The 12552-nt window shown below is 41.6% G+C and overlaps 1 protein-coding gene across 1 annotated transcript in view; it reads right to left on the bottom strand.

Annotated features, from left to right (window-relative positions):
- Positions 1 to 12552, bottom strand: part of WASF1 (WAS protein family member 1) — a 242416-nt gene that overhangs the window by 57993 nt on the left and 171871 nt on the right. The window contains exon 3 of the mRNA XM_019520104.1: positions 1082 to 1216. Within this exon, the coding sequence (XP_019375649.1) occupies positions 1082 to 1216 (135 nt within the window). The remainder of the gene's footprint in view (positions 1 to 1081; positions 1217 to 12552) is intronic.

The following is a 12552-nucleotide window of genomic DNA, read 5'->3' as shown; positions in this document are numbered from 1 at the left end:
GTTGGATGAAAGAAGAACAAGAAGGGAGAGCTGAGCAGCATTAATTAGACCTAGACCCAGGCAGATTAATATGTAAATATCATTGTAAAAAAGTGCTAAAAGTTCAGATTTCACCTTCCCCACAAGCTGTACACATTTTAAGTGGAGGAATGACAATGAGCCAGACACTGAAGACCACCCCAAACAAATGCTTCCTTCCAATACAAAGTTGATGGAAAAATTCGAGTAATGACTTATGTCTCTGTTTTAAACCCAGTAAAACAGAGACTAGGAACACCATTTCAACTCAATGGAAATGGTGTTCACCATGTATCCAGACTGACTGACCTGCTCAAGACCATATAGAACAGGGGTGCTCAACCCTGGCCCATGGTGCCATATCATCCAGCCCATGGGGCTCCCCACAGAACTGTGGGTTAAATTCCAGCACACAGGAACAGTACAGGACCCCAGAGCCTGATCCTGGCCAAATGGATGTGGTATGAGACTCCAGGAGCCTGATCCTGGCTGGATGGAGGCAGTGTGGGGCCCAATTTAGCACACAGACTGGTCTCTCACCATTCATCTGGCCTGCAGGGCCAAAACCATGAGCACCAGTGACACAGAAAAACTGTTGAAAAATAGAACAAGAAATCACCTATTTTAATTCACAGTTCCTGTGTCTCAACTCAGTGGTGCCAAACCTTTTGGCTCTGCAGCCTGGCTGAGTGGCATGAGATTGGTCCATGGGCTGGAGCCTGCGCACAGATCCAGCCTTGTGCCTCATGGATTGAGCCCTGAGCTAGGCTGGATTGGATTCCACATGCCTGGATCCAGTCCCACACAGCTCCTCACAGCAAGGAAGTGATAATTAATGCTATTAGTGCTCGCCACTACCAAATTTTCAGACCTCTAGGGAGCCCCATGGGCCAGATGGCACAGCTCTATAGGCCAGCTCTGGCCCAGAGGCCAGAGGTTGAGCACTCTTGCTGTAACCCCTACCTAAGCCCCTGACTCTTCTTTCCCCTTCATTTTTTTATTACTAATTACAGCATGAAGAAATTAATCTCAATAGAAGAGTCACATGTGGAAGTTAACTTACATTCTTCTTCCTTTGGATCAAGTTGAGTAACACTGACAGATAAGCGATCTACACGTTCCTGTAAGGAATTAACCCTGAACGAGAAACTGTGCGCTTCATTGAAAAGCTCACCAAATATATCTTCAGCATATTTACCTGCAAAAGAAAAATGTTGGAAAATAAGAATTTAAGCATGCCACAAACAATCCAAGTGAATGCTTTTTTTTTGCAAAAATGTCTCTTTAGCTTCTATTTTAATTAATTACTTTGTTAAAAAGGCATCAAACAAAAATAACATAATTACTGAGCTCATTAGGAATGTTTAAAAGGCAATGAAGCTAGAGATCATTTAATTACTAGTTTATTTATTAAAAATAAAATTACTGTACCCATTATACTATGGCAAAGACCTTCAACCAGTGGAAACTGACTAAGCTATACTGATGTCAATGAGAGAAAACAGCTTTATACTATTTGACCCCTTATCTGGATTAAGCAACCTTATCTAATGAAATTTATCGAATTAGGTTACAAAAAATCTCAAAATAAACTAGTGTTTGCAGTTGTTTAAAGTGATGGGTCCTAGTAAAAAGAAATCCATGAAATCATTTTCACTCTGATTTGAATAACAGACACATTATATTAGGTACATTCCCCTTTGGTCAGTCAACGTTGCAGAAAATGACCAAGGCCAATTGAAGTCCATGGGAGTTTCAAACTTACCCCAAAGAGCAACAACCTATAACAATGTATCACATGAAAAGGGAGCCTATAAAATTCTCCACGTGGTGCTGCTAATCTTAACCTGCGCAGAATCCTTCAGTACTAATAAAAAATATACCACACTGCTCAGAGAAAATTTGATCCATATTACCTAGACTAGAAGCTCATTTCTAAAAATGTGTGCATTTATCATACTTTTGCAAGTTTAAATTATGCATACACATCTAAAATACCGCATCTCCATGCAGAAGGGGTTTGTTGTAGCTGTGTTGGTCTAAAAACTTGGGCGGGCAAAGTTCTTTGGGTAGATGTGATATCTTTTATTAGACCAACTATTTTTTCCAACCATTTAATTGAAACACAAACTGTAACATACACATATTATCAACTGATTCAATTTATTCCAGATAGCATACTTTGACATACAATTTAACTATTTACTTCAACAGGTTAATCACAACTCATGGAATGTTCAGAGACATACAAATTAAAATATTTTAAGAAACACCTTAAGCATAACTTCAGGTGCAGAATAAAAAGTAAAATATAAAGTTCTAAAGCTCAAACACTGTTAATAAGATTCTTTCTTCACAGTTTCGTTTTCAGAGGATGCATTTTATCTATATCATTTCCAAAGGCTTACAATTCATCTACTTTGTTAATGAGTAGATTCAAATTGCCATCACATTCTTTTAAATCATGCTGTACAATGTCATACACGTACTGTACAAAATAATTTGTTTTAGCTTATAAATATTGATTCTCTTATGACAGGCAAGGTTCCTTGGGTAGATGTGGTATCTTTTATTAGACCAACTAACTAAACAGTTGGAAAAAAGTTCTTTGCAAGGTTTTAGGCACAAACACCCTTGTTCAAACTCTGCTGTTCTGTGTTCTCCAAGGTGGAAAACAAGCTAAGGTTCTCTTATGAGACATTTTAACAAATCTGGCACATTTGAAATAGGAAATCAACTTGATAACATTGCATTTATGCATGCTTGCATCCTCTTTTTTTATTTGTAGGTGAATAAAATGAAAATGCCCTTTCTAAGCACAGAACAACCTAATGAATTTCCTCAGTATTTGGGGAAATACATTACATCTGTTAGAATGAGTACTAGCGTAACATTTGCAGTAAAGTACTTGCTTAGGTAGCAGAATGGCTACATAAGTTATCTATGTGCATAAATCTTCAACTCTAAACTCAAGAAAAATGTATGACCACTAGAAATACCAACACAACAGTTTTACAGAAGCTCAGCTCAAATAAAATAAAGAAAACCACTGATGCCAATGACAAAACTGTTGCTGACCTATAAAGGGACCCAATCCTGTTCAACTCCATTTATTTATTTGTAGTCAACACATTATATATTATTATGTTAAAGTTCACTCTATCATGCATGTGCATATTGCCAATATACTGCTAATGCCATAGGGGGCACACGCAAAACGGAGAACGTTATGCTTATTCAAACAACATGTACTGGTGTTTTATACTGTACAACAAAAAGAATGCCTGGAAAATATGACAGTTGTAATAATTATGCTGTGGGTCTTGGCTGCAGCTGGACACATAATGCCAGATTAAGTGGATAGTTTGATTTGCCTATAAAATTAGATGAGAGTATTGTGGGGGAGGAAGGGAGCAAGGGGTCCCCGGAACCCCACCACCCGGAAATAACCCATCTGGGTTACGACCCCCGGCCCAAATTGCCCAGCCGGGCACCCTCACGCTCCAGAGGTGCGGCCGGGGAAGAAGCCGCAAGGCAGTTCCGGTCCCTATTAAAGGGACGCCGGAGGCAGCTGGAGGGGGAAACCCGGAAGGCGGCGGCGGCGACAAAGAGGGAGTCGTCGGGAGCACCCGTGCATGGGGAAAGACAGCCGGCCGGCGCAGGAGGACCTTCTGGGGCCGGGGGAAACCCCAAGGGGACCCGGGAGCTGAGGAGCAGCGGCCGCACCGCAGGTACAGACAGCGCGGAGAACGGCCCGGCTCAGGGAGAGCCGGTGAGCCGTATTCTTCTGAATAGAGGGGCACTGGCAGTAAAGACTGCGAGATAGCCATGCCCGAGAGGGGCTTGGGGACTGTGCAAGCCCAGAACCAGAGCCGGCGGTGAGTACAGCCGGAACTGGGGGAGGTAACCCCACGCCGGACAGGGAAAGACCGGAGAAGCCGGTAAAGGGGGCAGATAACCTTCGGGATCTGGGAATCCCTGGCCGGGAGCATTCAGTTGTTTGGTTTTCTATTTGATTTCTGCACCTTGGACGTGCCCTCGGTGACGAGAGGGATGCAGGCGGCCGAGAGACTGGGAGGTACGGGCGAGGGTGTAGGGGCGGCAGAGCCCTCGACAACGCGGGACCCCTGAGGGAGCGGAGTCTCATTTGTGGACTGGTACGCCCCGGATTTTTCACTGAACCAGTAGATCATCAAAGTCGTGGCAGGCGGTTCGGAGGAAACCAGCCCACAAACGAATCGAGGGAGGAGGAACACCTCGGGGACGGTCCTTTACCAAGAGGGGCGGAGGAGTCGGCACGGAGGGAAGTGACCGGCGCAGCGCCACCCTTGGACAAGTATTAATTCCCCAAAAGAAATTTCAACATCTGCGAAAATCTTATTTTAAAGTACTTCCAGAAAGTGCTTAATTGACTGGATACATGCTATACATCTGCCATTTCCCAATGAATCATCATTGATGTGCAAATACATATACAATTACATTTATAATAAATATTTCGTGCTTGTATTACTAGCTGTAACTTTTACATCCACCATATTAGCAATTTTTTGCAATAAGGCAGTACAGGGTTTTTACTGAAATACATTACAAGTTAGTTTTTGTTCCTAAGAAAGAAATGTACTATTGAGAATCACCTTGTTCCTCCTCCCATTTTGCTATTTCGTTCCCTTCCAAGCACTCTATTCATGGAGATCCTTCAGTCACAGAAGGAACTATGAATGTGGCTCCCTCTGTTGCCAGTCAATACCCCTTTGCGTGACAGTCAAATATAATCCCTTGAGAGTGATATGTGGTGCTTCCTTCCTCCCATGACTGTGTGGGCTGTGAATCTTTTTTTTTTTAAACAGCTTCTTTCTAGACACTGAAAATACACCTTTTATAATGTATCATTACTTCCTGCAAATAGAATAAAGGAAAACAGCTGACTGCATCACCCTCAGCTTTGGATACACACTGTTCACATTTCTTCATCATTGGGCAGTAAACATTTATTGTCCTGCAAGACACAAATGGGCTAGCGGTCATTTTTACAACTCTTCTTTTTTCTTACCTTATGTTCTACCTCCTTTTCGCTGACACTATGCTTTGCCACAGGCTTATTACATGTATGGGAAGGAAAATGTTGCCAGCCATGAATGTAATGCACAAAATCTGAACTTAACTACTGTATGGTGAACGGACATCTTTCTGCGGTGTTTCAGTTGAAATTGGAAATGTTATCTTAATATTTTTTATGAGACTGGAAACTCTGTGGGAAAATAGGGATTAACTATGTGTTCTTACCCTTCAAAGGAGTTTATCCAAGCGTCTACCAAAGGTGAGGAAATGTTAAGCATTTGGTAGTACTGGAGACAAGCCTGCCAAACAAAGGATGGAACAAGAAGGAGTTCTGCTCATGTAAATAAAGGAGAACAATTGAATTGATGACTACTTAATTTTTTCTGAAGAGGAGAGACTAAAATCATCAGGTACAGCTGAGAACCACGTAACTCCAACCTATCAAAGTAGGATTCATCTCCTGTGGACATTTTACATCATCAACATTTCAAAAAGTAACAGTTATAATGTATTAAATTTCAGGTGTCCAACTTGAGACACAGTAATGAGACCTGATTTTCAGAAACTGGTGAAGACCCCTCCTTTAAAATATCAGGCCCATTTAAAACATCTCAAATGGGACACCCAAACAATGAAGCCATTAAAAAACCTGGTTTACACTGGCAAAATTAGGCATTTAAAAAAAATGTAAGTCATGTTAAATCAACATAATTTAAAGTTGATGCTCCATGAAAATCTGTAAAGATTTCAGTATACTTAAGGGAAGACTGAAAGTCAGCTTCATTGGCATTTAGCTAATACTTCCAGACAATACTATACCCTAATATTTGGCAAGTTTTTAAGAGAGTAGTAATTTTTATTATGCCTACAAAGAATAAGTAAGGAATCCAGCTTGTTACCAATTGTGATATGCCAGCATTTCTTAAATCACACGCTATCCAATCTTAATTATCCAATAAATTATTAAAAAATATAAGCATAGGTCAAAACAACAGAATGTAACATCCCCTTTCATACCTAGGGTCCATTTAAAATGTACAATGGCACTAAGCTATCCTATGCCACTTGCTTCCAAAAATACATTAGGTTTCATAGACATTAGGGCTGGAAGGGACCTTGGAAGATCGTTGAGTCCAGCCCCCTGCTCAAAGGGCAGGAAGTCAGCTGGGGTCATAGGATCCCAGCAAGATAAGTATCCAATTTGCTCTTGAAGGTGTTCAATGTAGGTGCTTGAACCACCTCCAATGGCAGGCTGTCCCAGACCTTGGGGGCTCGGACAGTAAAGAAATTCTTCCTTATGTCCAGACTGGTAATCCAGGCATTTAAACAGGACATTGGCACCTAAATTCTACCTAAATCACAAGATCAGCCCAAATTCAGGGGTCATAAAACCACCGAGGAGCCCAAAATTCATTCAACACCTACATTTTAGCATGAAAAGATCTCAGAACTCACCTGAACTTAGGTTACTGCACATGCTCAGGAACACTCAAGTCTGAGCAGACAGGTCCCTAACTTCCACCTAAACTCCACTACAAACCACAGGGGAGCTGGGGAGGAGCTTAAACTCCACCCAAGTCCCCAAAAGTCCCGATCTATCAGATATTCTAAGGGGTGGATAAAAAAAAAAGTTTGCAGAGACAAAATAGCTACCTCAAAATCTTTATCTGTGACCTAGAAAGTCTTTGAGAAGAGCGGACCTTAGAAACTGAAACACAGCTACTGGGACTTGATGTGAAACCCTCTTTACAATAACTCTGGAATGGGGTACTTTTTGTTTTGAAAAATCAAAAGAAAGGAAGCAAGCAGCCATTCACACCATACCAAAAACAAACTCATTCAAGCAAATTTGGCACCTCTTCAAACACATCAGCTGAGTCCACATGTCCACATGTGGTGTGGACATGTGGTTCCCCGTGGACAACTAGTGGCAGTACACCCTGCATCGCTGCTAGTTGTCCCCAGGGAATGCCCAAGCCACATACGCTCTGGCATGTGGCAAGTTACTCTGGGGGTGGTAAGGGGAGGCTAGGGACAGCACTGGACTGGCCCCAGCAGCCTTACCTGGGATCCTGGGGGCCACCCAGGGCTGCAGCAGTGGTGATTTTGCTGTGCAGAGCCTGGCCAGCAGCTGCAACATGTCTCCGGGCAGCCTGGCTATGCTTTTGAGTGATGCATGCAGCTTGTGCGTGCACCACTCCGATTTTTTTCTCTGTGGGTTTTTTTGACCCCAGATATCCAGAGGTAAAAAACCCCCAAACAAACAAAAACCTCCACGCTGCTCCCTTGCAGCATGGCGAATAACTGAATGTGTGGTATGTGGTGCCACAGATGTGTCTGCAGCTCCACGTAGCACACAGCCACGCTCATCTAAACACAGCCATCAGGTACAAATCCCTAAAGGTTTCAAACAGATTGCAACAAGAATCTTTAAGATGCAGTTGATTTTCATTACATGTTTCTGCAAGATAAGAAGAATTTGAAAAGAAACACTAACTTGTTTACCTTTCCTAGAGTGCTACTGCTGAGCAATGTTATAAACATTTCTTCTAGGACAAACAGATTTGGCCAGCGTTCTATAAATGTACAAGGCTATTTGGAGGACCCTGGTGTTAGTTTATTTTAACTACCTGACCTACTTCTGAACCACTGGACTATTGAATTATATTATCCTTTATGGAAATACTGAAAACCTGCCTCCAGAAGGTTTACCTTACAGCTCACCAAAGTCACTAGCAGTATGGCATACTATTAGATTTTGCTGCAAACCACAGACTTCTATTGGTGTTTAGGTTAATTATTGAGAGAGATCAGGGTCACATCAGAGAATGCTGATCCAACCTTATTTCTACTTAGAACATTTCTTTTTTTGGTAGTATCGTTGAATTAAAGAACCTATTAGTTTGTGACCATTTATTTCAGTCACTTCCTTCTCTTCTTCACCTCATTCACTTAGCATTGGGATTAACTTTTATAAACATGTTCCCATGATATTATCTCATAATACATTTATTTGTATTTGATTCATATCATCATCATTTTTGGATGCTTCCGTTTGTATAGGAAATTACTCAAGAGATGAACAGGAAATTGAAACAATACCTCCATGACTATGTTAAAACAATAATAACAGAGATGTGTAGTCAGCTATGTTAGCCTCAGGTCAGGCAGAAGGTAGGGTAGAGTTACACCTTATAGACTAATTCAGAGATGTATAAGCTTTCAAATACAACAGCTGATTTTGCGGAGGCTGTGAAAGAACTGCATAGCACCTGACAAGTGAGCTGTTGCTTATGAGAACTTACAATTCTTTGAAGTAGTTAATCTGTGACGTATAATAATAATAGTTTGCTAAAATTCAGCAAACAATCAGAAAGGAAGAATTCTTGACTAGTTGTCATTTACACACTAAAAATTTAAAGGATGTGAGACACTAAAAATGAGGGGGCAAAACATCTGTGATTTTCAAGTAGTTCTTGATTAGAGATAACTGATACTTTGTTATGATTTTTAGTACTTCTGACAATGGAAATACTCACTGGCCTCAAACTTATAATAGCTTAGTTTTTCCACTTATTGCATTTTAAACACGAACACAGTTTTTGCACTTGAGACTCTTTTAACGTTTGCAGTGTGCTTTTCTTCTGCAAAAAAAAGGGTAGTTTCCTGCAGTTTCAATTTTTGCAGACAATTTATTGTGCTCACCAATCACATTAACAATAGCATCCCATGCTTGAACTAAGTTTTGGGCTATGTACAGACATTTCATTTGTGCTGGGAGAAAATCCTCTCTCTTGGCACAAGAGAGAGAGTTGTATGGACATTCAAGAAATTTCTTAAGGAAGAGAACTAGCTCTTCCATAAAAAGTTAGATTAGGAATCTATACGGAAGATCTTCTTCCTCCCAATCTAAACTGAATGCTTGTACCCATCTCCTGGATGAGGACACCTAATATCCCAGTCCTCTGCTCTCCCTCCCTCCCTCCTTCGGCTGTGGAAGAATGCTCCCACTTTGCCCTGCACTACTGCAGGCAAAGCAGGCTGCTACAGCAGCAGCAAAATGTTCCCACCTTCCCCTACACTGCTCCAGACAAGCGAGGTAAGCTGCTGTGCCCCTATAGCAAGGCTTCCACAGCCTGGCTGCAATGCCTGAATGCTTTCCCCATCCCCACACTCCTCCAGGTCATCCTAGAGAAGTGCAAGGAAAGGGGAGCTATTTTCCTGTGGTAGGAAGGGAGTCCGGAGGAGGGCCACTCGCATGATTGGGGGCAGCAGGGCAGGCGCTACAAGGAGAGGCTAAAGGACATGAACCTGTTCAGCCTCCACAAGAGAAGGCCGAGAGGGGATCTAGTGGCCATCTATAAACTTACCAGGGGGCACCAGAAGGGATTGGGTGAGACCCTGTTCCCCAGAGCACCTCCTGGAGTAACAAGGAATAATGGCCACAAGTTGACTGAGAGTAGATTCAGACTAGACATCAGGAGGCACTACATCACAGTCAGGGCAGCCAGGATCTGGAACCAGCTTCCAAGGGAAGTGGTGCTGGCTCCTACCTTAGGAGACTTGATAACTACCTAGCTGGGGTCATTTGAGCTTAAACTTAGTAGGGGTCATAAGAGCCTTGTATTCATTCTTGCCCAGGGTAGGGGGTCAGACTAGATGAACTGCTCAAGTCCCCTCTGACCCCACTTCTATGAAACTATGACCAGGAGGGTTCCCACTACAGAAGAATGCCTGCTATCCCTCACCAATCAGTGGATTGGTGAGATGGCGGTGGGAAGGGGCAGGGCATTCTCTTGGGGCTGGAAGCCTCCTCAGGTTGTCTTTGGCAGTTGCTGCTTGTAATGCACCAATTCTATATACAGTGCCAAGTGCATGGTATTTTAAATGTCACCCTAACCAATAAAAGAAAAAGAGAATCTGCAGTTTGAGGTGTCATTACTCTGAATTATTGATAATAGCATGAATGACTTAGAATTTATTTTAAAAATAAACAAATATGATGGAATTTTATCAGAATATAACCAGAAAATAACACCTATTTAATACCAAGTGCTTCCTTTTTGGGACATATGGCTTTTTCATCTTGTGTATGAAACCATAATATACCTATTCTCAATTATCAGTTTATTTGCGTCCTTTTTGTTGGATAAGAGACAAAACACTTAGTCTGATTATGGGTGCATTTTAAGGGTAAAACCAGAATTCTGATGCCTGTGTACAAGTTGGGAGGTTGTAATATTATCCTCAATGGAGGGAGAATAAGGAGGGAGGAAGATATGGTAGGAGGACGGTGTGAACATAATTATACTCCTCTTTATCAATTGAGAGAGTGCGTTCTAAACTTGGAGGGTGGGGGGAGGACATTTGGCAGAGAACCTGTGTCCTTTTCCAGGTCCCCTTCCAAGGGTTACTGGTACATGGTTTTGTTGCAAGTGTCCTTGGAGGGACATGGACTACTTTTTATTGAAGTAATCATACAAAACTACAAAAGGAAAGGGAAAAAAATACAAATTGAGAAAAATATACAAATTGATCAACAATAGCTGACTGCCTCAAGGCATTCAGTACCCAAAAATGTTGAATTCTTCACCAAATATTAGCCTGATGGATTTGCTATAGGGGATCATTAATAATTGGTGAGAAAGAAAATGATCATGATATTTCTTCTTTAAACAGTAAGAGGAGAATCAGTGATGGAATTTTTTTAAATAATGCATGTCTCATTGTTCTAATCTGTGCCTCATTTCATGGAGACAGCAATCCTTGAAACGAGCTGAATTCAAGAAAATGGGGGGAGGGGAATAGATTTTGGGGTGTTAATTACCTAACTGCCAATGTCATCCAACCAAATTTACTGTTGCTCAACCTTCGACCCTATTCTTGAGTGTTCTATGAGAGGAGAGTGGTGAGGGAAGGACACAGGGCAAGTAATGGGAAGTAAAACACATGTGTTGCTCGATATTGCCACCTTTACTAGCATCAACTAGCTGCTAACCTTTTTTCAATGAAAACTTTTGTTTGCAGTTTTTGTCCATCTGCTATGTGGAAGGAACAAAGTGACCCTGGCATGGTGACCTCCAAGAGGTCTATACTGTCACAGAAGATGTCACACCATTTGAGAAAGAGAAACAAAAAAAAAGTTGAAGTCAGTGCAAATAAAGCATCTGACAACCTTGCCTGCTTTACTTTGGATGATAGAACTCAATGACCCAGGAAAGCAAGCTAACGCATGCCTACCTCATTCTCATCAGTGAGGGGCTTTCTGTGGAACAGAATCCATGGAGTGAAGATCTGCATATCAAGTGATCTGTGCACAACAGTGGAGATTGGAAACTTATAACCAAATATATACCTGTATTGCCATATCAGGATTTCCAGCAAGCAAACCCAATGTGTGAGGCTCAGTGACTGGAGCCACAAGCAAATTAGACCCTTATTTCCTTTCAGTTCTCTGTGCTTCACTTTATTAACTATCAATTTTTTTCTTTGAAAACCCTGTTTTAGTTTATATCCACCAGATCTCTACCCTATGATTGGTTAATGGGTCTGAAGTTGCAGCAAGGGAAGTTTAGATTAAATGTTAGGACAAACTCTCTCACTAGGAGGATAGTAAAGCAAAAGTTCCCCAGAGAAGTGGTAAAGGTTTTTAATACCTGGCTGGCCCTACTTTGAGCAGGGGGTTGAACTAGAAGGCCTTCTGAGGTCATTTCCAACCATCACTTTCTTTGATTTTATGAATTGTTACATGTGTCTGCACCCTGTCCCACAATAATTGTGAAACTGGTCCCAGTCAGTCATTTTCTGACAGCTCAATTATCATGTCTGCACCCAACGATTTCCATACACTTACAAGGGACTTTCATATTTTCCTATTTTAAAAAAAATGCTGTATGTAAAATAACAATAATTAGTAGAACAAGTCAGTGACTGGGATAATACCTGAGACTACTTGTAACCCATGCCACACCCTGCTCCCCCTCCAGCCTCCAAATGACTAGTTTCAAGTGAATAGCTTTTTTTTTCTAGATTTCAAAATTATCTCTCTCAGAATGAAATGAGGCACAGGTTATAGCAATGAGGCACGCATCATTAAAAATATTTCCATCGCTGATTCTCGTCTTACTGTTTTAAGAAGAAATATCATGATCATTTTCCTTCTCACCAGTTATTGATGATTCCCTATAGCAAATCTGTCAGTCTAATATTTGGTAAAGAATTCAACATTTTTGGGTACCGAATGCCTTGAGACAGTCAGTTATTACTGACCAATTTGTATTAGGGGTGCCCCAATAGGGATTTTTTGGGCCGATACTAATGGCTGATTTTTAAGAAGCACTATCAGCCAATGCTGACCCAATTGCCAACATGTGGCCCAGAACCAGTTCCACTCCCTCCCTCACCAGGGGAGCCTCAGTCTGCCCTCCTTCCCACGCATCCCTTCCCTCACAACAAACTTATCAGCCAGACACT

Source organism: Gavialis gangeticus, unplaced genomic scaffold (assembly GCF_001723915.1).
Source record: "Gavialis gangeticus isolate Ggan-Ray unplaced genomic scaffold, GavGan_comp1, whole genome shotgun sequence".
Taxonomy (NCBI): domain Eukaryota; kingdom Metazoa; phylum Chordata; order Crocodylia; family Gavialidae; genus Gavialis; species Gavialis gangeticus.
This window is presented reverse-complemented; position numbering and strand designations above follow the sequence as displayed.